Source organism: Carcharhinus amblyrhynchos, chromosome 18 (genome assembly GCF_965287045.1).
Source record: "Carcharhinus amblyrhynchos chromosome 18, sCarAmb.v2.hapA, whole genome shotgun sequence".
NCBI classification, from domain to species: domain Eukaryota; kingdom Metazoa; phylum Chordata; class Chondrichthyes; order Carcharhiniformes; family Carcharhinidae; genus Carcharhinus; species Carcharhinus amblyrhynchos.
This window is the reverse complement of record NC_137341.1, coordinates 10145101-10172896: the sequence shown is the minus strand read 5'-3', so window position 1 is coordinate 10172896 and position 27796 is coordinate 10145101. Positions and strand designations below refer to the sequence as shown.

The 27796-nt window shown below is 41.8% G+C and overlaps 1 protein-coding gene across 1 annotated transcript in view; it reads left to right on the top strand.

Annotated features, from left to right (window-relative positions):
* Positions 1-20708: 20708 nt before the first annotated feature.
* The window catches only part of LOC145355177 (uncharacterized), a 141959-nt gene continuing 134871 nt past the window's right edge, over positions 20709-27796 (top strand). The window contains exons 1-3 of the mRNA XM_080207090.1: positions 20709-20770; positions 23932-24059; positions 26267-26422. Coding sequence (XP_080063216.1) covers positions 23982-24059; positions 26267-26422 — 234 coding nt within the window. The 5' untranslated portion in view covers positions 20709-20770; positions 23932-23981. The remainder of the gene's footprint in view (positions 20771-23931; positions 24060-26266; positions 26423-27796) is intronic.

Genomic DNA, 27796 nt, shown 5'->3' with positions numbered 1-27796 from the left:
AGATTTGGCTAGCTTTGACTAGGGAAATGGGTCTCCAGAGTAACCCATACTATGAATGAGGATTGGAAGATATCCATCTAGAAAAGGGAAAGAAAGGTTCAGAATCGCTTTGAACTGGTTCTTGGGAATTAAATGTTTACTTCAAGGACAGAGTAAAGAATAAATGTAGAGGGATATTTTCATTAATTTGAAATATTAAATGGGGTGCTTTCTGTAGTATACAGTATAAGTTGCCTACTGAAATACAATTCAGTTAATGTCATGCTGTGTGTTACAATAAAAGTCTTAAAACTTGAAATCATTTTAAGTTGGCCACTGGAAATTCAAATTACTTTTAAAAGTTATCAGTCTTTGCAAGGATCATAACATCCCCATCAAAGCTTAAAGCAGAAAAATAGATCAAAACTCAAAATCTCAAAACCTAACAGTTCTTAAAGATTTAAGTCAAATGAAGTTAGACTATTTACACCAAATGACTGTAGTTTACCAATAATACACTGGTCCATTAATACATTTTTTAGCAAATCTTTATTATCAATTAATGTACATTTTCTGATACAAAGCGCAAGATGTTGTTTTGGAAAGAAACCTGTTACCTTTGCCTTGCCTGAACTGTTTGTGACTGCAGTCCCAAGCTGGATTTTCTCATTTGGCTCATGATACTGACAATGGACTCAATTTGAGTTCGGGAATCTATGACTGACTACGGTGAAATATCTGCTGTTTCTGGAATCCCATCCAATGAGGGGTAGCCACTGAGTCTGGCTGTCGTTTCCCAACATAGTAGAGTGAGTGAGAGGAGGCATTGCTGGCCTGTCAGCCTGCCACCATGAGTCATTCTCCACTTAAGTTGCCCAGCCTCAGCCATGATCCATGATCCCAACCATGCCATCAGCTTCCCCAAAGGGTCCAATCCTGGGCTTAATCTGCTGGTCACTGCTGCCAGGTACGTAGCTGCTACTATGTTGACCCCATCTCTGGCAAGATCCTTCAAAGGTGCAAATGCATCTATTGATGACCCAGCGTGCAATTTTACTACTTTTCTCCTGGTTTGGACTGTTAGTGAACCTCCAGCTCTACTGACCAGGTAAAGCTTTGATTCCTAATGTGCTTGAAACAACTAAGGATGAACAATACACACTATCCACTTATAATTATTAATAGCAACTAATACTGTAGAAAATATCACTAAAGTATCCATAATATTTAAAGTTGAAGTTTCAGTAGAGTACTGACATGTTATTGAATGGCGCTTTTAGCTAGTTTAATACATTTATTGTAATTTTAATGACTTGTTCGTGAATAGCTTGACCAGTTTCAACCTGTTGCATTTTTGGGTCCTTGGATGTCTGTATTAAATTAACATTTTTTGTTTGTATAGGGTTATTGGGAAATTATTAAATATTTTTCTTTGTTTTCCAGCATTCCCTCTTCATTGTTATGGTAACAGCAGTTTTGTTCGCTACATGAAGAGATATTTCCAGGGTTTCTTCACCTTTCTAACTCTGAAGGATGCATTTTCATTTATTCCTTCTGATCGGGTAACTGAGGTAAGAAGATAATTATTCTTTTTGTGAAATGCTGTGAAATGTCTGTCTTTTCAGAGTTGATTTATTTATTCATTCATGGGGTGAAGACCAGCTGCGATTCTCGCTAGTGTGACGTCCAAGCAGCAAGGAAGTGTCAGTGAAGCCGGATGGTGCCTTGCAGGACATGTTAATGACATGTTTGGCAAGCTTCATGCCCTCTTTGAGTCCAAAGCCAATCCTACTGGCAAAACAACACTAGTAGAATTGTATTCAGCAAGAAACCAGGCATGAACCTAGGGCCAGATTCTCCCAAAAAAATTCTAAGTGCTGAATTGGCGAGAAAACTGGTGTGAATCATGATCGTTGTTTCAGTAGGAGTTCAGACTTGAATCTCCCACACCCAGGACAATGCGGAGGTCACAATTGTGAATATCATTAAAAGCTTGGGGGTCAGGGCCTATTCACGCCAGAGTCCGACAGTTCTGGAAGTCTGGCCCCAATCTGTCAGATTGCCATTTGCTCGCCAGCTTGATTGTTGGCCAGCCCTCAGCCTCCACAAGCATTCCTGGGTCAGCCCCTCTTTCTCTGCCTGTCCATCCCAGAATGCCCCGATCTCCAGCAACCCATCCTATCAATGGTATTTTCCCACTCCCCAAGCCCACCCTGATTGCTGGCTTCCCTCCAGCCCTGACTGATCCCAATACACTGGCAGCAGCAGGACCCCCCCCCCACCTCCACCAAAAGGCTCATTGGACCTGCCCACAATAGACCATGCCCCCTTCCTCTTGGCTGTGCCCATCTTCACATGGGCACTTTGCCCCTTGAACAGTACAAGGGCACTGCCACCTGAACCCTGGGGGCCCCAGTTGCCTTCTCCACCCCCCCCCCCCCCTTCACTCAGGCAGGGTCTCCCGCTCGTTCCCCACAAGTGGAGAGCTGCTCTTGTTGTAGTGGAGAATTTCTTGTTTCCCGAGTTGTGATAATTAAACTCAACAACGTTTGCTTTTCTGAAAAAACAACCAGTTTGTATTATCGCAAAACTGCATGCAGTATATGGCCGAATTTTGGAAACAGAGAGCAGTCCGCACTAACTGCTGATTCTATCCCAAGACTGTGCCCACTACAAGGATCAATTCAATAATTATACATTTTCTTATCAGCTTACATGATGTTAGTAATACAAGCAGTGGTACGTCGAACAAAACGAATTGTGTGACTCCCTCATCCCCGACCTTGGTTCAGTGACTCCATTACGCCTTGTTTTCTGTAATGAACAAATTCTGTGACTCCCTCCTTCCTGACCTTATCGAATGTCTCGTATGTTACTCATGGTATATGGAGTCAACTGTGTAAAGGCCGACTGAGGCGAAGCATTTGGTCTTCACTGGTTTCTTTGTTCAGAGTCAGTCAGCTTTGCAGGGGTCTGGCATTTTGAAATGGCTTGGTCTGCTGTCCTTTATACTAAATACTTGACCATTTTTCCCATCATGCCACTGCTTCGTTTGTACACTATCACACTCTAAACCCCACCAGAGTGAAATATTCCTGGTGGGGTGGGACATGCTATCAGGCCTGGAGAATCACATTTAAAATGCATGAAAACAGATTTAAACGACCTGCCTCTCCTCACCAGTTTCCAGCTCAGTCCCGAATGCACCTGCTCTCTGGCTATGCAAGATGTGCATGTGCTGGGAGTGCATGCGCGATTCCCATGAAATGGCTGGCATGCTATTCTCCCATCCCAACACACCAGGATGGAAGATTCGGGTCACTAATTTCTGGCTTTGCGTGCAGTCTTACCGGTGATCAGCATGCCAAGCTGGTCAGATCACAGCCTTTGAATTCCATCACAATATGACAGAAAATAAGCTGTCTGTTTTAGGAGAGCTGAAAAGGTGTATATGCATGTTATTGTGCAAAATACCTACTGATAGAGCATGGGAACACTGATTTTGTCACTTGTCTCATAAAACTGCTTCATGCCTTCCTTCCTTAATGGCTGAATCATCTCCATGTATGCCCTAGGATTAAACTTGTGCATATCATACCACTTTGCTTCAGTGGATACAGCAATATTACTAAGTATTAGAACAAAAATATGCTTTGTGTCATAAATTAACAAGGTGCTCATGTTAATTGGGTCCTTTATACACTTCCATTACTTTCTAGCATCTGCACATCAGTTTCCTCTTATAGTGAGTTTCAAATTCATGCACTTTCAAATCACCTGGCTGTTCATTTTTAGCAAATGCCATTTTTGCATTTATACACTCATCTCTTGTAGAACATTGTGAAATAAAGAAAGAATTGTCATGCTGGTTAATCATCTGATAGCTGGCAATATAAAAGTTTATTTTGTGGTCATACGCATATTTATAACATCCTCTAAAGTGGAAGAGTTTCACGTGCTCCCATATTCTATACAGAAAGTTGTTGTTGGGTAGCGGGGGGTGCTATGCTAGCTGTCATGAGTATTCCACTGGAGGCCAAATCATGGTGACTTTGATGTGGCCATAACATAAATAATTATGCCTTGACCTTTCTCTCCTCTCCCCATTAACTCTCATTACAAAATCTGCAGCCAATGTTGCTGGCCCATTGCATTGTGCTAACTTGTGGTGTGTGGCCCTTGCTCCTTTCTCAGATATACTTCTGACCAGCAAAGTTTCATAATTCCTTGTGGTGTTTTCTTACGGGCCCCAGTACACCTTTCTGTCAGACGGCACATCTGCAGCCCGGTCTCCAGCTTTGTATTGATCTGGCATTGCTGCCTACTTCCCACCCCAGTGGAAACTTTTGTGACAATACATGTGTATTAGAGTTGGCACCAACCCATGTGTGTTTCAGTGATGTACTCTCTGCCTTTGAAATACCACCAAATTATACAGGGCAAGATAGATACTGCAGGCCTCAGACACAATAGGTTAAAAGAGCAATGAGATGGCACTTAAGTGAAAAAGAGAGAGAGAGAGACAAAAGGTCAAAGACTGAAATGTTCACGAAGCTCCTCTGTCTGCAGATGTTGATAGACGTGCATTGTATTTCCATACTTCAGTTTTCTAGCATCAGCAGTATTTTGCTTTTGTACATTAGGTAGGGCAGGGAAATATTTGGAGAGAGTGATTGGGCAAACAAAGAAAGAAATCTGATGCTCAGGAAGGTTTGTGACAGCCTGTTTGAAAAAAATACTCTTCTGCATTGCACCTTCAGCTGGTGCTTAGAAGTTGATTCTTGATCACATTGGTAGACCCCTAAATGCTTTTGTTTCAGATAGGCCGAGGTGGCGGTGGTTGCTGTTGCTGCTCCTCAGCCACCCTGCTTCATCCAAGAAAGCTGATGAAAACATTTAAAATGTTGTAAAGCAACTAAAAATGTGTAATTTGTGATTGGGAAGTTGGTTTGTGGCAAACTAGGCAGCAAAACGTCCGGTGATCCACAGAATTGCAACTCAGAACCTCTGTTTCGGCTGCTATATAGGTTCTTATGCCAAGTGTATCAATATTTTTAGCTCATATGAAAATGAGTGCAGCCTTCCATTGTGGAATTAAAGTGCAGTGTGTTGGGTTTGATGCCAAAGAAGTATCACTGTGAACTTCTAATCAGGGCTCTTCATGCCTGTTAGGGGTGCCTGATCAGGGATACTTCTTAACCTATGTCCAAATGTTGGTGAGCTGGAATGGTGCAAAGACCCACCTAATATTATCTTAAATTGTATAATGCCCTGTTCCTGCAGTACAGGCTGGATGAAAGTTGTGCTAGTTAAAAAATGTTATACCTGCAGTGTTTCTTTTAAAGATTTAAAATGTAGTCACATTTATTGCTTTGCTCCAGAGGTACCTATACATTTATCTTTGCCAATTTGCTAGCTTCCAATTACTTTCATAAATTGAGAATTTTCTATTGTGTTTTACAGGTGTTGGGTAACATTGATCCCAGGGAATTAGCTGATTTACTGAGTAAGCCTGGATTTATTGATGACAATGCAATTCTACTCAACATCATAATCCACATCCAACCCTTCCAGAATCTGAAGTCATTTGTTGAAGAATTCATTGCCAAAACACATGTAAGTTGGAAGTATTAGTTGTACTTTTTGGTGTCACTGGATATAGCGCAAAGAAATTACTTCTTCCAAGTTGTGTCTATTTTATTTCAGAGCTGAGTGTGTGGGATATACAATGCCAGAATACTAACCTGAGGTCCAAGTGTCATCTTAAAAAGAAGTCAGGTGGATGGATCTCTTGGCATCTAGGCACACCAGGACTGTGGAATTTTGTTATTCTGTCCATTTTGGATGCACATGTCCCTCAGCTGGCTGAGAGCTGCAACTATCCAACTGCCACTTTTCAACCAGTGTATGATTTTTAACTCTTGTCAAAACTGGCCATGCCCATGATCATCTATTATGTGATTTTCTGCTGGCAAATACAGATGCATAGTGACTAAGTTAGTTCATCAACAGCACTGTCATGAGATCACACTATAACAATGGAACTCAGCAGCAGTGAGGAAAATTTAGAATCAGCATCAAAGAATAGTAACTTAATTTGAAATTGCTGGGCCTCTGACGCAAATCTTTGTCTCTTCTTTGGACACAGGTGAGGTCCCAGAGGATTGGCGGATTGCAAATGTAGTACCGTTGTTTAAGAAGGGTCAGAGGGATAACCCAGGGAATTATAGGCCGGTGAGCTTGACTTCAGTTATAGGCAAGCTAATGGAGAGGATCCTCAAGGATAGGATGTATGAACATCTGGAGCGCTGCAATCTGATCAAGGATACGCAGCATGGCTTCGTTACAGGGAGGTCGTGCCTTACGAATCTAGTGGAATTTTTTGAAGAGGTGACAAAAACGGTTGACGAAGGACAAGCCGTTGATGTCGTCTATATGGATTTCAGTAAGGCGTTTGACAAGGTCCCTCATCGTAGGCTGATAGAAAAGGTGAAGGCTCATGGGATACAAGGCCAGGTATGTAGATGGGTGGAGAACTGGCTTGGGAGGAGGAGACAGCGAGTAGTAGTGGAAGGCTCCTTTTCCAATTGGAGGTCTGTCACCAGTGGTGTGCCGCAGGGCTTGGTACTAGGACCTCTTCTATTTGTGGTATATATTAATGACTTGGAAGAGGGGGTAGGTGGTGTGATCAGCAAATTTGCTGATGACACTAAGATGGTTGGATTGGCGGGTACTGAGGAGCAGTGCCTGGCAATGCAACAGGACATAGACAGGCTGGTAGATTGGGCAGATAGATGGCAAATGGAATTTAATCCGGAGAAATGCGAGGTGATGCACTTTGGCCGGAATAATGTGGAGGGGAGTTATACGATAAAAGGTAGAACTATCCGGAGTATAGATACGCAGAGAGACCTGGGGGTGCAAGTGCACAAGTCCCTGAAGGTGTCGGTGCAGGTGCAGAATGTGATGAGGAAAGCGTATGGTATGTTAGCCTTCATAGGAAGAGGTATAGAATATAAGAGTAGGAGTCTGATGTTGCAGTTGTATAGAACGTTGGTTAGGCCTCACTTGGAGTACTGCGTCCAGTTCTGGTCGCCGTACTACCGGAAGGATTTAGAGATCCTGGAGAGAGTGCAGAGGAGATTTACCAGGATGCTGCCTGGTATGGAAGGGCTGTCTTACGAGGAAAGATTGAACGAACTTGGGCTGTTTTCCCTTGAGAGACGTCGGCTGAGGGGGGATCTAATAGAGGTTTATAAGATTATGAAGGGGATAGATAGAGTAAATGGTGGTAAGCTTTTTCCGCTATTAGAAATGGATAGAACGAGGGGTCACGGGCTTAGGGTGAGGGGGGCTAGGTATAAGACAAATATTAGAGGGCAGTTTTTCACACAAAGGGTAGTGGGGGTGTGGAATGCATTGCCGAGTAAGGTGGTGGAAGCAGGCACGCTAGGGTTGTTTAAGAGTCACTTAGACAGCCACATGAGCGGGCTACATATAGGGGGATATAGCAGGCCTTACTAAACATTGTAGGCTTGGGAATACGTTTTGCCTCAGGGATGTTAGTCTTTGCCTGTTTAATAATGAATTTTTTTGTCTCCACAGGCATTTAAGTCCAGCAAGGGGCATGCATGCGGCAGGTTGTAGTGGGCTGCTCTTGGACGTTGCTTCGGGAGTTGCCTATTGCTTCATGTCGTTAGTGTGCTTGAACTGGACCATCTCAAGGGCAACATGACAGCTCAGACTATCTCTGTTGCTGTGCAGACACATGGATTTGGGCCTGTGTCTGTGGGAGTTTGCACGTTCTCCCCGTGGTTGCGTGGGTTTCCTCCGGGTGCTCCGGTTTCCTCCCACATCCCCAAAGATGTGCTTTTAGGCTGATTGATTGGGTACTAAATTGTCCCTAAATTGGACCTCCCTGATCCTCGCACATTAGGCGTAGGCTAAAATCATGAATAGGACACTGACACAGTGGGATGGTGGCGCGGGCTCGTTGGGCCGAAGGGCCTGTTTCCCGTGCTGTGTTGTTCTTTGTTCTTAATTTCTTCCTTCTGATTGTAACAAATGCTGAGTTCTACATTCCTGTATAGGAAAACTGATCTACACTCATTGACCTAGTGGGTAGAAAAATGTTATGTGATAAGTTGAGGGAATTGAGCTGGATTTTTGTTCTCAAGGCAGATACTGGGATTCAGGAAGATTCCCGGCTCAGCAGCAGACATCTGGGAGACTAAGCTGCCAAACAGTGTTTCCTCTGGGAGATGTTTCAACAAACGTAATGGCTCTCTGTTTGGCTGAGAGTCCAGACAACTATTATGTTTCTTGAAATAAGTGTTTTGTGTTATTTGATCAAAAACTCTCTGATCACTGTTGTCAATTTCAGTATTTATTTACACAAGTCAAATGTGTCAAAGTTTTGTAGGTTTTAATACTTGAAAGGTTCGGGGTGAGTGACATACAGTGGCACAGTGGTTAACACTGCTGCCTCATAGGGCCAGGAATCTGGGTTTGATTCCGGCCTTGGCCACTGTCTGTATGAAGTCTGCACATTCTCCGTGTGTCTGTGTGGGCTTCCTCTGGGTGCTCCAGTTTCTTCCCACAGTCCAACGATGTGCAGGTTAGGTTGATTTGGCCATGCTAAATTGCGCCTAGTGTCAGGGGATTAGCAGGGTAAAAATGTGGGATTATGGGAATAGGGCCTGGGTGGGATTACGGGTCAGTACAGATTTGATGGGCTGAATGGTCTCTTTCTGTACTGTAGGGATTTTGTGATATCACTATACAGTAGAAATTTAATTGGTTCTTGTGCGACCATCCCAGTTGGTGTTATAATTGGACAGAAGGATCCAAAGCTGATAAGTTATTTTTATTCTTGGTTTTATTAAGTGTGGAGGAAACGGAGCCACAGGGCCACTAATTAATTTTAACAACAAAAGCAAACCTTTATTAAACGCAAGAAATAGATCATAATACAATATAGCTTTGACTCCTCCTTTGGTTTAACACTTACAGGTTTAAGGTTCTGAGGATAACAAAATACATTTGAAGCTACAATTGTCTCAACAGCACCCAAACTCAGTATTTGCAGATTTCTCCTCAGAATGGACCCCTCCTCACCAATGACTATCATATGACAGGATCTAAATTCCATTCCCAGATATAGGCTTTAATATCTTCTCTCGTAGCACTATTTTCAGTTAGCGATCAGCGTTCCAAATCCGGTTTGTGTTTTCCAAAGATCTGCCTGACTGTAGCTCTCTTTCCACAGTTAACAGTGAATCTGACAGGATTTGAACCAACTCTGTCTCTTCCATACTTAATGAAAATACCAAGTTTGACCACCTTTTAAATCTCAGCCACAACTTTACAATTTTCCCACTGACAGTAATAAAATAATTACTGAAGTTACTGTGCAAAAGTATTTTTCTAGTATTTTCCACCAATTGATCAATCTCAACTTTTCCTTGTTCTGGGAATAGGCCTGGGTGGGATTTTGGTTGGTACAGGCTCAATGGGCCAAATGGCCTCCTTTTGTACTGTAGGGATTCTAAATAATTTAGTATGAAAGGAGCAGCATGGTGGCACAGTGGTTAATATTGCTGCCTCACAGGGCCAGGGTCCCAGGTTCAATTCTGGCCTTGGGTCCCTGTCTGTGTTGAGTTTGCACATTCTCCCCATGTCTCCTTTCCTCTGGGTGCTCTGGTTTCCTCTGTCCAAAGATGTGCAGGTTAGCTTGATTGGCAATGCTAAATTGACCTAGTGTAAAGGCAATTGGTAGGGTAAATGTGTACGATTCTCAGGTTTGTTCTCCAAAGTTTCTGATCGTTTTGTTTCAGATGATCTGAAATCATCTTGTTACCGCACTCGGATGGTTCATTATTTCCATACTAGCATTCTCTGTGGAGCTCTTGTCCTGACTGCCTGAAACTCTTACCCCATTATAAGTTCCAACTTTAAGCAGACTTGAGACATGTATCCTTTCTCTTTCCCAGTCTTCAGCTCACCTGACCTGACTAGTTTTTTGCTGCAGATTTTGTGACAAAGGAAATTGTCTGCTCCACCCACAGGTTGTGAAGCAATCATCAGAAGTCTGCTTTCCGAAGATATAAAACGCAAGTCTGAGCTGGATCTTGAAATGAAACCCCCACACAGACAAATGTTGTTAATCCCTGCTTCTGCTTCCAATTAAACCCACCTAAACTATACCTTATTTTTAAATGTTTACCTATGCAAATCCCTGAAAATCAAATCTGTTTTTCTGACACTTGAGAATGTACAGTGGGACAATGAACATTGAAGTGCTGAGAGGTTCAAAGATAGTGTTGCCTCCCTATGTTATCTTTTAGACCATTTACTTGTCCTTGCAAATGGTAGAGCAATCCCACATTGTTTTACCATTTCTGAGATTTACTTCGTACTTACAGTTTGTGTCATAGAATCCCTACACTGCTGAAGGAGGCCATTCGGCCCATCACATCTGCACCGTAATCTCACATATTTACCCTGCTAATCCCCCTGACACTAGGGTCAATTTAGCAAGGCCAATCAACCTAACCCGCACATCTTTGGATTGTGGGAGGAAACCGGAGCACCCAAAGGAAACCGACGCAGACACAGGGAGAACATGTAAACTCCACACAGACAGTGACCCAAGTCCAGAATTGAACCCAGGTCCTTGATGCTATGCGGCAGCAGTGCTAATCACCATGCCGCCCTTGGGTTCTTGCTCAAAGTCCACTGCTTCTATGATATTCAGCTAAACCAATTATTTAATCCTTTCTATGAGTGTAATTATTACTAGGGCTACTATCCCCCTTTAAGGACCACTTAGGGTGAATGGTGGGGGCATAGCTTGTTACACAACAGGGGCACAAGGAGGACCTTTTGAACTTGCTTTTTAAAAGGTCCCCTCATGCTGACTTTGATTGATGACTCCACTGAGGAACCATGTTAAAAAGCTACACCAACTCCATGAAAATTGTAGAAGAATAGGACATGCTTATTGCCTCCAGTCAAGAACCAGCACTCACCCTTTAAAGACACTATTAAAAATTAGATAGCTTGGGAGCAGGGTTGGGAATCCCAGAGATGGGAACCATCTGGAATTTTTAGTTTCCCAACTTGGGAACTTTAGTTTCTCAACTTGAGCCCTTTGTGTTATCTTGACAGAATTATGATATTTTCTTTAAGACTATTTCCTTTTTTTCCAGAATGATGTCTTAACTCCCGCCATAGAGGGCGTACACTCTGAAATTATCAAAAGCTTGTCTGGTCTAAGTGAAATAGATGTGAAGGAATGGCTTATTGATACAATAAGTCAATCTCTACCATTGATCAATGAAACAATTTTGTCTTCCAACTTTTCCCTGAAATTCCCATGCATTCTTATCAGAAAAATGTAAGTATATTTTTCAACTATTTTGAACTGGAATCTTGTAATTTTTTGTAATTTGTCATATTTAGTAACCCTAAGTGGCACACGATGCACATTTTTGACTCGGAATCAGACCATATATATCGTGATAGAATTCGCAGAACTTTCAGTATCCCCTTAACGTAATTTTATCATGTTTTTCTCTCCTCTTTTGTATATACATAGCACGGGAAGTTAGTCACATCACTTTCTGTCCATTAGAAAATATTGTTCATTTGGATGTTATTTCACATTTTCATACTTGCTATCTAAGAACACAATTCATTTGTTGTGTTTTTTTCAGATTAAGTTAGTACATTTCATTTTTCCTAATGACATCTGTATATCAAAATTGAGCTTTTTTATCACAAGTCAGCCTCTCACTCCATAAGACCTTCCATTACCCGCTGCAATCTCTGTCATTTCAATCCATACGTTTGAGCCCTCATGCTACCTGTGCCAAGCTATGGCATCTCTACTGACACTCAGTGACCACTCATGCCCCCATGCCAAGCTATGCCACTTGAATGCCCTTTAACATCATTGATTATCAAAGCTCACAGGAATAATAGAAAGTTGGACCTGACATCTTTGGAAGCAAAGTTCAGCCCAAAAGTAGGTGAGGTCAGGAACGGATGGAAAAAAATTGATAAGGAGAGGTAATACCTGTACCAATGTTCTCTGTCCAAGATCAGTTATATATATATATTAATTTGTGGGTGATCCCTGTCTGTCCATCAGCAGTGGCACTACACCACCCGATCAGTCTCCATAGTTTTTGCTGAGGTAACTGAATAGTTTTTTATTACAACGTTTGGAATGCTGACCAGTTGCTGCATTCTCTCCCCCACAAAAGGGTCAGTTTCAGTTACATTCAGTGTTCAGTCATATAGTTTAGAATGTTATAGTGAGACAGAACAACTTCTCAGAATCTACCCTGTTAAGCTCTAGAAGAATTCACTAAGATAAAGCATTTATCTAGCATAATTATGGCAGTGCATGCATAGGTTTAAAAGCTTAGTGAGTGAGGTGTGAAATGCTGGGTGGTATTAACAAGACAACTTCAACCTGATTAACTTAAGTGGCGTTTAGCAGAGTGATATGTTATTGTGTGCTACTCTTGCAGCACAGTATCCAAGTTATAGGGATTACCTCACTGTTCACTGTTTCTATAGCTTCCAAACATGTTTGATTTGCAGGGCTGGCCTCTTCCATCTGTGGGAAACAGCCCTTCTCTGCAAGCCCTCACTGCCACCAACATCATCATCTTGTTTTGCTTCCACTGTTTTCTCCATCGTGGTTGGGAGGTAAAGAAGCAGGATGCTAATGCCGTGGGAGTGTTAAACAACCGTGGTACAGCCTGCGGCTGCAGTGTTCAGATTTATAACCAGCTGCTGTACCCCTCCCCCACAAAGGGGGGGCGGGTGTACAGTTCTAATGCACATATTTCTAGATTTTCCAGTGAGGAAAACCAGCCTCTCAGAATCGACCTTGTGAAGCTGTAGAAGAATTCAAAGAGATTATGGACTGAACTAACACAATTCTGGCAATACATGCACAGGAAATGCAAGTTTAGTGAGTGAGATGCAAAAGACAGGAACAGTCATTCCACACACTTTAGGAGTTTTTGATGAATTTTCATATCTTGACAATACAGAATGTCAATTATGAAAGGATATGGTGGTGTGAGAGAAATCTCGGCTGGAGTTCTCCCAAACAAATTCTAAGTGTTGAATTTGTGGGAAAACTGGAGTAATTCACCTGTTTTTTTTCAGTGGGAGCTCAGAGAAGAATTTCCTACACTCTGCACTGCAAGGCCACCAGCCTGAATATCATCAAAAACTAGTAGGTGGGGCTGATTCCCAATCAGGAGGCTGAAACCAGCGGACTTCTGCGCATGCGCAGTGGCCCCGAAGTTTCAGTCTCCCATTTGCTGGTCAGCCCTGACACTTCCCCACTGGTCCACCCCAATCTCCAGCTAGTTCCCCTAAGAGCACCTTCCCACCCCCCGCAGTGACAATTCCCCCAGGGCCAACTCCCAACCCCCTGCCCTGCTCCACCCACCCCAGAGGCTGACTCCCCACTGGCCTCCCCCTGCCCTGACCATTCCCAAGGGCAGAGTGACAGTGAGACCCCCCTCCATGTCCTGGAGCTATGAAGCAGCAATGCTAGCTACAATGCCACCGTGCTGCCCAACTTACCTGTCTTTCCGGCGGTTTGCAGCACGGATCTGACGGCACCGAAAATCTGGCACTGGGAGATGCTCTTGCGGCAGAAACACATGCACGAATTTTGTGCATGCCCAGCCATGAGATTCTCCCACCCTGCTGGAATGGAAAATTAGCGCAGCAGGATGGGAGAATCACCCCCATAATATCCAATTGTCTGATGGATTAATGTGCGAGTATATTTTTGATGGGATGTATGTGACACTGTCAAAGCTGCACTTGTTATCTACCCAAATTCCCCTAAGAAATGATAGGGTCTTATTCTAGACCTTGTCAGTCCTCCCATAATGGTGTTGGAATAGACAATTCAAATTTTTATGTATGTCGTGTATGGCTGTAAAGTTCTCAATATTAAGTTGTCAACAGACCTTGAAATGAAATTCTAAAATTCCACTCTGTTTATGAACTAATTTAGTGTAAATGGGTGAGCAAATATGTACAGTACGATACAGGTGAATTACTAACACATTTCTAAGAAAAGCTATTGAAAATAATTTCAAAGCTGTGTTATTTTCAGTAACCTGTGTACCTGATGTATTTCTATTTTCTATAGAATCTCAATCCTGAGTGTCATCAAAAATAGGCTGAGTAGCCGTGATCAAGAAAATATATATAAAAGCATGCGAGCAAATGCCAAAGGTAATGAAATAATACTTGATTTCATTCATAATGATAGTTCCTGTTTAATGGTTTATAACCCCTTATAGTTCAATCGGGGTTTATGAGGCTTTCCAAACTGTGATGTTTAGCGCTTCCAAGGGACACTTCTTATTCCTATCATCGCTGCAATAACAAAACCTAGAAGTTTATATATGTCTCTTTTTTTCCTTCAGAACGTCTGGTAACATGACATTTCTTGTTAAAAGTTGCAAGTCTGCACTAGATATGTTGGGTTGAATTAAAGTTAATCATTTACATTGAACAGCTGTGGCCGAACAACTAAAATTTACTCAATAAAATGTCCAATCAGTGTTCATTGAGTAATTGTAAATTCTCTGGCATAAAGTGTAAAATGTCCTTCAGGAAAGGGACATGCCTTGGTGTGCATATGTCCTGCACTATGTAATTGACTCCTCAATACATTCAAAGCAACTGAGGATGAGCGGCACACGTTACTCACATCCTAGTGACACCTCTTCTTTTAAGTATGGAAAGCATTAGTAGTAATAAAAAAAATGAAAACATTGTTAGTACTTGAAGCCTTAATGCTTCAGAATTAGTATGGAGTAGAATGGAAACATTTTTGACTGATATTTTTGATGATTGTAAAATAGATAATCCTTGTTAGAAATCATTGAATGACTGTTGAATGAACAGTTCCACCTGTTTCATCTTGTTGCAAATTTATGGCTAGTTAAATAGATTTTTTTAATAGGATTATTGAACATATTTTGTTTTTTTTCCAGTGTACGCTGTTCATTGTTATGAAAACACCAGTTTTACTCTCTACCTGAAGAATTATTCCCAAGGTTTTGCTGACTTTTTTACTCTACAGGATGTATATTCATTGATTCCTCCTGGTCGTGAAACAGAGGTAAAAGGAAAATCATTTATCCTGCGAAATTAGTTGGATGTGAGTGTCTGTTTTTGGAGATCAACAACCTCGACTTAACATGCAGCCAGTACAATGGACAATATCTCCTGCTGGCTGTGAGGCTGAGTGGGGACAATTTTGGGTCCTGAGCATCCTTGCTGCGTGGGAGATCTTATGGAAGTAGCCTATTAAGAGAGTGCCCAGGTCTATTATCCAGTTATAGATGGATGGGTCCCTGAGGCTGCAGGTTTAATCAGAGGGTCTTGAAAGGATGGCACCTGCCAGAGGTGAGTGCTGCCACTATTTGAGTGGGAGTACAAGGGTTGCCTCCATCCTGTGCCACTTTCTGAAGAGGTATTAAACTGAACAAAGAAATGGTCACAATTGTCAAGGCCACTCCTGTGGAAGGGAGAAGGTAAATTGTGGAGCAGCAGTATCTATAGTCTGCCGATAGCAACTGAGCCAACATGTATTTCTCTGATATTCTTCTTGATACTGCCTTAGACCCCATCCCTGAAGGATTGGGATGATTCCAACAGGTTTAATTGCATTTTTCACCCTGATGCAACATGTGTAAGGAAGGTATGTATTTAGTTGTGTTCAGTTATACTGAATCGGTGAAGCGAATCTCGACTGGGTAAAATGGATGACTGATACACATAGCCTTGTCTTCTGTATCTCCACTATTTCCAATTTTAAAAAACCCGCCAAGTCATCGTTCCTTACGCAATTGACCAACGAGGTCTGTTCCACTGGTTGCAAATTCAATTATTCTGGTGATCTCCTCACTGGCCTTAAAATTTATGCCTTCTGCAAACATGAGTTGCTCCAAAACTCTGCTGGCTGCATTATAAACTCGCACCAAGACCTGTTCACCCATAAATGTTATGAAAGCCAACCTACCTTAGCTCCCTGTCGTGCAGCATCTTAGTTTTAAAATTTTCATTCTTAACCTTGCCCTTATCTATTTTAGTGTCTTCTCCATTCTTAGAAGCCTCCAAGACCTCTGCATTCTTCTTATTCTGGCTAGTGCAATATGGTGGCACAGTGGTTAGAACTGCTACCTCACAGCACCAGGGACCCAGGTTCAATTTCAGCTTGGATCACTGTCTGTGCAGAGTTTGCACATTCTCCCCATGATTGCCTGGGTTTCCTCTGGTGCCCTGATTCACTCCCACTTGTCTGAGGGGCAAGCCGCTTAGGTGCATTGGCCATGCTAAATTCTCCCTCAGTGTACCTGAACAGGTGCCAGAGTGTGGCTACTAGGGGATTTTCACAGTACCTTCATTGCAGTGCTAATGTAAGGCTACTTGTGACACAAATAAATAATCTTTTCAAATAAATAAAATATAGGGCATCACTGATTTCGTTTGCCCCTATCTCAGCCTAAACTTTGAAATTTCCTTTCTAAATCTTGCAACTGCAGATCTTTCTGTTCTACTTTAAGATATTCAATGAAACCTTCCTCTTTGAGCAAGCTTTGGTCATCTGTCCAAGTGTTATCTTGTATGCCTCAGTGTTATATAAATACAATTTGTTCTTGCTTGACTTGGAGTTTTATTCACTCTTGTTGTGGCCAAGACCAATTTTGTTTTATCCACCTGCCCCTTCACCACCTCTCTTTACTGCTGCTAATACTTCAAGGTTGTTGCACCCTTCTGGCTCTTGGTGTGATCTTTTACTCCTTTCTCAAATCTGTTTTAGGCCAATATCCACATACCCCTTCAACCCCATGGCTTCTTGCAACTTTTTCTCCCTGCTTCCAATTCCCCACTTTCATAATTCTGCTTATCTATTGTCCACTATTTGCCTCTTTGTTTCCCTCCAAAGTACTCTCAAGCCTTTTTACAGGTTGACAGAGATCGTAGGACCTAGGGCCAACTTAAATCAAACTAAAGAGACAGACATTAGGGTAACTGATGAAGTAAACAGAGAGAGGGACAAACGTTCAGGAAAAAGTGTCCCTGAGGGGTCAGAAGGGAAAAAAAGGAAGAGAGAGAGTGTTTGAGGAGAAAGAGATTTGAGGGGTTGAGATGCATCTCAGGGAACAAAGAAAATGATGATATATATAGGGAAAGAGACACAAAAAAATTGACAGCACGAAATAAATGGAAAGAAAAAGAGAAATTATCCCTTTGAAATGAGTTGGATAACTGCCTGTTACCATTTTCCACCTTTAATCACATTGGAATTTCACTGTGTCTGTTATGCTTGAGTGGTAAGAGGCACAGTGGTTAGTATTGCTGCCCACAGTGCCAGGGACCCAGGTTCAATTTCAGCCTTGGGTGACTGTCTGTGTGGAGTTTCCACATTCTTCTTGTGTCTGTGTGGGTTTCTTCCAGGTGCTCCTCTTTCCTCCCAAAGTCTGGAGATGTGCAGGTCAGGTGGATTGGCCATGGTGAATTGCCCCTTAGTTTCCCAAGATATGTAGGCTAAATGGAGGTTACAGTGATAGGGTGGGGTGATGGACCTCGGTAAAGTACTCTATCAGAGAGTCGGTGTAGACTTGATGGGTTGACTAGCCCCCTTCCACACTGATTTTTGACATAGTAGTATGTATATATCCATTTGCCTTATGCAGTCAGCTTCTAGCTATACCCATGGTTGAGAAATTCTGCATTGTATTTTACAGGTGCTGAATAACATGAATCTAAATGAATTGGCTGATCTGCTCAGCAGGCCTGGATTCATTGATAACAACACGATTCTAACAAGGGTGTTAATCCGCTTACAATCCATTGAAAATCTAGTGACACTTGCTGATCAATTCATCAAAAAAAGCCAAGATGTGAGCTAATATTTCTTTTACTTTTGAAGTCATTGGATGTAACACAGATAAACAGTAGCAGTGGTCTCTTATCATTGTACTTGCAGTCTTCAGTGCTAAGGTTCTGAATGAAGGCTGTAAGTGTCTCAGTAAAAGGAGAGCATGTTGCCTGCATGCAAACAGAGGATTCTGTTGGGCTTATAAGGATTGGAAATTTGCTCATTTTAGGTTCACAAGTCCCTTGGCTGGCTTGAAACTGGTGCTGTCCAACAACATGGCTTCAAGAACCAGTTTTTTGGCCATAGCTTGATTTTAATTTTGTTCTCTGAACCGGTCATACCCATGATTGATGAATCAATTTTTTTCCATTGGCACTTGTAATAACCAGATGAATAATCCCACCCAGAGTCACATGCAGAAAAAGAAGCTCATCAACAGTATGTGGGGAGGGGAGGTGGGGTGATGACTAAAATTTGGACTGGAGTATCCGACTCAGATTCCTTCCAAAGCCTACTGTTAAATGTAACAAATGCTCAGACTTGCATCAATTTTTGGAAAAAATGATTTTCACAAATGGGTCTAATTAGCTGAAAGACATCATGTGATAGCCAATGGGATTAATATTTTGTTCCATTTTTCAGAGTACTATTTTAACTGTCGTGGAGGGGCTAGAAACTGAGTTTTCCAAAAGCCTGGCTGGAGTCAGTAATATAAACGTGGGAGAATGGCTTAATGCCACATTTGTTCCATCTCTGCCATTGATCACCACGACCATTTGGGCTTCCAACAACACCCGGAGGCTCCCATGCCCTCTATTCAGAAAAATGTAAGCCATTTCTCATCTACCTTTAACTGAAATGCTTATAATTTTGTGTAACTTCATATATGATTCAGCAACCATTTAGTACAAGCCCATATAATCAGCATGTGTCTTACCAGAAGACATTCTGATTCTATATCACTTGAGCCAGAATATCTATGGAACATGTTAGGATCCGCAGAACTTTTACCCCCCACGCCGCCCACCACCCCACTATATTCCTTATACATTTATAATTGCGAGGCCAAATTCTCCTCCAATTTGATTTTCAAGTTTGCTGACGACACCATGTAGTGGGTCAGATCTCAAATAATGACAAGACAGAGTACAGAAATGAGATAGAGAATCTGGTGAACTGGTGTGGCAATAATAATCTCTCCCTCAACAAAACGAAGGATATTGTCTTTGACTTCTGGAAATGTAAAGGAGAACATGCCTCTGTCTACATCAACAGAGATGAAGTAGAAAGGGTTGAGAACTTCAAGTTTTTAGGTGTCCTGATCATCAACAACCTGCCCTGGTCCTCCATGCCAACACTATAGTTAAGAAAGCCCACTAACACCTCTACTTTCTCAAAAGATGAAGGAAATTTGGCATGTCAACCATGACCCTCATCAACTTCTATAAATGCACCATAGAAAGCATTCTCTCTGGTTGTATCACAGCTTGGTATGGCTCCTGCTCTGCCCAAGATGGCAAGGAACTACAAAAGGCCGTGAATGTAGCCCAATCCATCATGCAAACCAGCCTCCCATCCATTGACTTTGTCTACACTTCCTATTGTCTTGGCAAAGCAGCCTGCATAATTAAAGACCCCACGCACCCCGGACATTCTCTCTTCCATCTTCTTCCGTCGGGAAAAAGATACAAAAGTCTGAGGGCATGGACCAACTGATTCAAGTATAGCTTCTTTCCTGCTGCTGTCAGACTTTTGAATGGACAATCAACTTGCATTAAGTTCATCTTTCTCTGCACCCCAGCTATGACTGTAACACTACATTCTCCACTCTTTCGTTTCCTTCTCTCTGAACGGTATACTTTGTCTGCGTAGCGCACAAGAAACAATACTTTTCACTATGTTAATACATATGACAATAATAAATCAAACTTTTATCATTACCTCGACTTGTTTCTATTTTTACTTTTCTCTTTGCTTCACAATATATTTGACGGAAAGTCATTCAAACAGATCACGTTCTGTCCATCATGATAATTTATTGACTAAGATGCAGTCTCTCGTGAATAGCCTAATGAATTGCTGAGGCAGTCTTTTTGACCTTTTCGACGCAACAGTCTCGTATTCTCATAAACAAATATTAGGAAAAGGAGGATTGACATTTGTAATGCCAGTGCTTGTCCCCTTTTCTACTGATTTAAAATGATTGACTTTTACATGGAGCCACATCTTTAGATATGATGGATAGTTTTTGCCAAATAAACACTTCTGTTTTACCAGCCCACCTTCCATCCCCCCACCGTGCCATAGCAGAGGACAAGAGAGGAGGATAAGAGCAAACTGCAGGACCCCCAAGATTCATTTTAAAATATTGTCTTTGAACATCACTGCAGTAGCAATGGGAGTTACAAGTTTAGTGAAAAGCTGAGTTGCGTTGACGAGGCAATGTGGTCCTTGTAATGTTGGTGCTCCCACAATGGTGTTCAGGAGAGAATTTTTTTTTTAACTTTGTGTTTGTTTGTATGTATTTGTATGTGGAGGAGGGGAAGCTGAAAATATCCTCACCTTTCATATGAAATCACTTTCTTAATACCATAACCTATTTTTGATTACATTTTAAGTTAACAGATTAATAAATATGTAAAATAATGAAAGGTGTTTCACACAAGCATGCCGACACATTTCAATTTCAAACCTTAAATCCAAAGAGAACATAGTAAATTCCGGTTATCTGTGTATATGATGTATTTCTCTTTATTTTGTTTAGTGTTGCAGTACTGAGCTCATTCAAACAGCAGTTGAAAATCGGTGATCAAAAGACCATATATGAAAATATATTAAGCTATGCTCAAGGTAATGAAATAAAATTTGACTTCTTTCATAAATATTTCTGTTCAATGATTTGTTGACATATTGTGCTTTAATCCATAGGTCAGATGAACCCTTCATGACTTTATATTTTCCTATCATAAAACTGCAATAGTTAATCTATTTACATTTGTTTGTTTTTGCTTCAAACTATCTTGTAATTTTAGGTAACCCTAACATTCAATAAAACTTGTTAGAAATTACACAATGGCACTAGATATTCTCTCATGTTCAACATTACTGGTATCTCTAGTAAGTGGACTGCATTCTCCTTTTAAACTGGAGTTTTCAGTTTGAGCAGTAAGCTAGCTGTCAGTGAAGGTGAACGCTACTTTTATTGTAGCATAAACCAAAAGTCTAGACCAAATCTTAAAACTCTTATGTTTTAATCAAGCTTCTGCCAATGAAGGTTTTAAAGTTAAATGTTTTGTTGAATGAACTAGATTATCTGCAGTCAACAATGGTGCTTTACCAACTAAAGCTTTACTCACTGTAACATTTTCTAACAAATCTTCATGCGCAACTAATTGTAAATTTTCTGAAACAAGGTGAAAAATGTTCTTTAGACAAGGGGATCTGTCACCATTACCTAGTCTGGCTTCATATAGATTTAGTCCCCCATTACGTAATAGCAACCAAAGATGAACAAAAATATTACTCACGAGCTGAGAATATGCTTTTTTAGATCAAATCATCAATACGAGCTAATTCAATGGAAAAATCTCACCAAAATATTGATTCTATTTGTCAACCTCAACCAGGGCCTCGAAGCAGAATGGAAACATTTTTTTGAGTGATACTTTTAGCTAGTTTAACATTTGTGTGAATCCTTGTTAGTAATTTAGTGACTATTTAATGAACAGCTTTACCTTTGAGAAATTTTAAATGTTTAGTTAGTCAAAGTATTGCAACATGCTTTGCTTTATCATTTTAGCCAGAGTTAATTTGGAGGAAAGGGAAAATGCACATATACCAAGATAGTTGGAAAACTCAAAAGGCATTTCAGTTCAAACAGTTGGCCTGTAGAAAAATAAGAGGGCAGCTGCTCAGAAGTCTGTCAGGCCACTTAGCCTACATATTTGAAGTATCATAAACAAAGCTTCTAGAACTACGATAAAGACATTAAAAAAACACAGAAAATACAAGCAGGAGTAGGCCATTCAGCCCTTTGAGCCTGCTCTGCCATTCATTTTGATCATGGCCAATCGTCAAATGAAATATATTGATTCCACCTTCCACCCCATTTCCTCTGATCCCTTCAACCCCAAGAGCTATGTCTAATTTCTTCTTGAAATCATGCAACATTTTGACCTCAATCACTTTCCATGGTAGTGAATTCCACAGGTTCATCACTCTCTCGGTGAAGAAATTTATGCTCACCTCAGTTCTAAAAGGTTTCGCCCTTAACCTCAAACTATGACCCCTAGTGCTGGACCCCACCATCAGGAACATGTTTTCTGAATCTATTCTGTCTCACCATGTTAGAATTGGATAAGTTTCTGAGGTCCCCTCTCACTCTAATGAATAAAATCCTAACCAACTTAGTTCTTCCTCCAATGACAGACCTGCCATCCCAGGAGTCAGTCTGGTAATCTTTCGCTATACTCCCTCTACTGTAAGGACATTCTTCCTCAGATAAGGATTCCAAAACAGTGCACAGTTCCAGATGTGGCCTCACCAATGTCTTATACAATTGCAGTAAAACATCCCTATCCCTATACTCAAATCCTCTTGCTATGAAGGCCAACATAACATTTTGCCTTCTTTACTATCTCCTGTACCTGCTCACTTAACTTCAGTGACTGTTGCAGAAGGACACCGGGCTCACGCTTGAGTATCCACCTCTCTCAATTTACATCCATTCAAGTAATAATCTGCCTTCCTATTGTTGCTATTGTAGTAGATGGCCTCAAATTTAACACCCTTATACTGCATCTGCCACGCATTTGCCCACTCATTCAACTTGTCCAAATCACGTTGAAGCATCTCTGCATCCTTCTTGCAGCTCACCCTCCCACCCAACTTTGTATCATCTGCAAACTTGGAGATAATACATTGGTTTCTTCTTTCAAATCATTAATATATAATGTGAATAGTTGGGGTCCTAGCACAGATCCCATCGATACCCCAGTCACTGACTGCCAATTGAATAAAGACCCATTTATTCCAACTCTTTGCTTCCTATCTGCTAATCAGCTTTCTATCCATCTCAAGACATTACCCACAATCCCATGTACTTTACATAATAGAGCAGAAGATCAGTCGTGCGAACACCTCATACTTGGCCTAATAAAGATGCTACTAATTAATTAAAGAAGAGGAATGATTTGCATTTATTTGGCACTGTTCATGAGTACCAGATGTCTCACCATGCTTCATAGTCAATGACGTATGCACGGAAAGATCTCTCAGATGATGACCAATTAATTTGTTTTTGTAATATCGATTAAGGGATAAGTATTTGCCTGAACACTAGGGATAGCTCCCTTGCTGTTCCTCAAATTAGTGCTGTAGATCTCTTGCATCCATCTGAGCAGGCAGATGGCCTAAGACCTCATCTGAGATGCTTCATCCATTGGCGATCCCTCAGGACTGCACTGGAGTGTCAGCCTTGATTTTTGTACTCCAGCCCTTCACTGGGACTTGAACCCAGAATCTTATGACTCAGAGATTAGAGTACTACCTATTGACCCATGGCTGATACTCGGATGTCTTCACTGAATAGTTTAAGAACAGAATTGTTTTCCTCTTAAAGTTAGAGCAACCTTAGGACATCTTGAAGTCTATTCATCTTGCTACTGATCCACAAAGATTACAAACCTGATCTCCTTGAAGAAGATTTTGTGAAGAAAACAGGTAGAAATTTATCACCATTTACTATAGAACAGTTGTATAAAAGGAATACTGTCATTAGTCAATGTATATTAAAGCTTGTTCGAAAGATCTTCTGCCTGAATCATGCAAGGATTATTGCTTCAAGAAGAACAATCCTTTCTTTTGCAACAGTGACCATGGGAAATCCACTATCACTACCTGTTTCATTCTGTTGCATAATTTGGGCTTTTGCATATTTATGAATATTTACAGTCTCTCCTGTATGAATAAAATCACTGAAAAGTAATTGAATATTTTCTGCTTTTCTTAAGCGTTTCCTCTTTATTGTTATGAAAACAACACTTTTGTCCTGTATGCGAAGATGATTTTTCAGAAATACTTCAACTTTATGACTCTGAAGGATGCTGATTTGATGATTCCTCCGGACCGTGTCTCTGAGGTAAAAAAAACTAATTATCATAGATTCCCTACAATGCAGAGTAGACCATTTGGCCCATTGAATCTGCATTGACTCTCTGTGCATCTTACCCAGACCCTATTCCAGTAACTCCACATATTTACCCCGCTAATCCCCTAACCTCACATCTTTGTGATATCAATTAAGGGATAAGTATTTGCCTGGACACCAATGATAGCTCCCTTGCTGTTCTTCAGTTTAGCACCTTGGATCTCTTGCATCCATCTGAGCAGGCAGATGGCTTGCTGAGATGGATTTGAGCGTCAGGGGCAGCACAGTGGCCCAGTGGTTAGCAATGTTGCCTCTCAGCGCCAGATACTCGGGTTCAATCCCTGGCTTGGGCCACTTTCTGTGTGGAGTTTGTACATTCTCCATGTGTCTGCGTGAGTTTCTTCTGGGTGCTCCGATTTCCTTCCACAGTCCAAAGGTGAATAGGTTAGATGGACTGGCCATGCTAAATTGCCGCTTAGTATCAGAGGGACTATCTAGGGCAAATGCATGGGGTTATGAGGGTAGGGTCTGGGTGGGCTTGTGGATGGTGCAGATTTGATGGACTGAATGGCCTTTTTCCGCACTGTATGGTTCCATGATCTTGGGACACCTAAGGGGCAAATTTTACCACGGCCAGTCAACCTACACCTGCATATCTTTGGACTGTGGGAGGGAACCGGAGCACCCGTCCTTATATATGCCCTGGCACACCACTATATTGTAAAAAAATTTGCGACACACCATTTTTCTGTCTTCTTCCCTTATTGGAAACTTTGTTTTAATTTCTCCCTGCCCCCTTGCATGTTTTTTCTTAAACCTCTCTTTCTCTCTTGCTTCACCCAAGATTTTTGTGCCATTTTTGAGTTTTTGCTTTTTGTTCAGGCCTTTGGGGGCCTTTGTCTTCAGCTCCAAGTCCCATTGGTCATGTGCATGGGCCTAACCAACTTAAACTAGCTAAACTATGCATGAGTGGTCCTTTTCCAGCTGGTACATGCGTGGGAGGCCTTAGATTCATTGGGTCTGGGATATACCAACCACAGAGCTGAAGACAAAGATTAGTTTTTGTTTAATTACATGAATTTTGAGTCATTTTGAAACTTTTTTCACAGCATACTTGAAGGGTTTTTATAGCACACTAGCATACCGTGGCACACTGGTTGGGATTCACTGACATAGTGAACTGGTAGAGGACTGGCTTATTTCCCTCCCACCACTGATTTGAATTTGAATAACATATTACACAAGCAGTGTGGATTATTTCCACATTCTTATCTCACTGGAATTTCAGGCACTTCAGGGGCAATTCTCCTCAAAAAATTTTGTGTTGAATTCACGCAAAACTGGAGTAAATCATGCTGATTTTTAGTTTAAAAGCGAGTCTCCTACACTCTGTGCACTGCAGAGTGCACTAGGGTGAGTCATGTTAAGAATTGGACTGGGACCTATCCCCGCTGGAGAGGCCAGCAGTGCAGTGCTGAGCAGGCCACTGCGCATGGGCTAATCTATCAGTGCCAAGATTAGTGCATGCACAGTGGCCCATGTCTGCCGGTCTCCTGATTGCTGGCCAGTTTGATCGGTGACCGGCATCGCTGGCTCTCCACCCCCTCATGGCCCGATCGCTGCAACGCCGACCCGACACCCGCCCCCCCCCCCCCCCCCCGAATGCTGCCTTCCTCCACGTCCCTCCCTTGATGACCACCCCGATTGCTATCCCTCCCTCCCCAACGACAGAGTGGAGGCAGAACTGCCCCACCGATCACCTTCACCGGGCACTGCCCCATGCCTGCTGGGCAGTGCCAAGGTGCCAATGTCCAGGGAGCACCCTCCACGTCGACAGTCTGGGGGGGCTTTGATTGCCCTCTCCTTCACTCCAGCAGGTTGTGCACCAGTTCCCCACAAGTGGGGAGCTATTGTAAACCCCACTGGGATAAACCACTCCTGGCTGGAGTGGGAGTGGACGCCTAGCGCAGATTGTGTGAATTGGGTGCCACTTGAATCTCCCAGTCCGCTGTGCTAAAAACTCAGTGCAGTGGGATGGGAGAATCACCCCTTTATCTGTTGTGATCTGACAGCTACAAGTGGACAAACAAACACATCAGATTTTTGGCGCGGTTGTTCGTGTGAACATATGTTTCACCCAGAAAATACCATCGAGCTATTCGCACAGAATTCAGAAATTCCCTATTGTGTTTTTACAGATTTTAAGTAGAATTGATCAGAAGGAATTGGCTGATGTCTTGAAGAAGCCTGGATTCATTAATGACAACCATATTCTAATCATCATACTTCGCAATATAAAACCCATCCAAAATCTGGGTATATTTATAGATGCTTTCAGGAATACAACCCAAAATGTGAGTTTCAAATTTTATTTATAATTGTGAGATCACAGGAATTAACATGGGTAAACTGTAGTATTCATCCGAAATGCTGTCTGTTATATTAGAGCCTGCAGTGCCAGAGTGTTTACCTGAGGTCCATGTGCCGCATAAGAAGATGACGATTAGGAGGAGGAGTAAGTCACCTGGTCCCTCGAACTTGCTCTGTCATTCAATAAGATCAGGGCTGATATTTTCGTGGACTCAGCTTCACTTACCCGCCCAGTTGCCACAATCCTTAATTCCTTTACTGTTCAAAAGCGTATCTATTCTTGTCTTAAAAGAATTCAATGACATAGCCTCAACTGCTTCACTGGGTAGGGAATTCCACAGATTCACAACCCTTTGGGTGAAGAAGTTCCTCCTCAACTCGGTCCTAAATTTGCTCCCTCTTATTTTGAGGCCATGTCCCCTAGCCCTAGTTTCACCTGCCAGAGGAAACAACCTGCCTGTTGCTATCTTATCTATTCCCTTCATAATCTTATATGTTTCTGTAAGATCTTCCCTCATTTTTCTGAATTCCAATGAACATAGTCCTGGTCTACTCAGTCTCTCCTCATAGGCTAACCCTCTCAACTCCGGAATCAATCTAGTGAATTTCATCTGCAGCCCTTCCAATGCCTTTTTCAAATAAGGAGACCAAAACTGTACACAGCACTCCAGATGTGGCCTTACCAACACCTTATACAGCTGCAACTTAACCTCTCTGTTTTTAAACTCCATCTCTCGAGCAATGAAGATCAAAATTCCATTTGGCCGTTGCACCTGCAGGGTAATTCTTTGTGACTCACGTGCAAGGACACCTAGCTCCTTCTGCACAGCAGCATGCTGCATTTTTTTCTAACCGTTTAAGTAATTTTGTTGTTGTTCCTACCAAAATGGATGACCTCACATTTTCCAACGTTGTACTCCATCTGCCAGACCCTTCCCTAGTCTCTTAGACTGTCTATAACCCTTTGCAGACTTTCAGTATCCTCTGCACACTTTGCTCTACCACTCATCTTAGTGTCACCTGCGAATTTTGACACACAACATTTGATCCCCAACTCCAAATCATCTCTGTAAATTGTAAACAATTGCGGTCCCAACACTGATCCCTCAGGCACACCACTGGTCATTGATCGCCAACCAGAAAAACAGTCATTTACCACCACTCTTTGCTTTCTGTTAGTTAACTAATCCTCTATGCATGAAATACATTACCCGTAACACCGTGTACCTTTAACTAATGCCTTTGGTGCAGCATCTTGTCAAATGCCTTCTGGAAATTCAGATATGCCACATCCACAGGTTCCCTGTTGCCCATCATACATATAATGTTTCAAAGAATCCCACCAAATCAGTCAAACA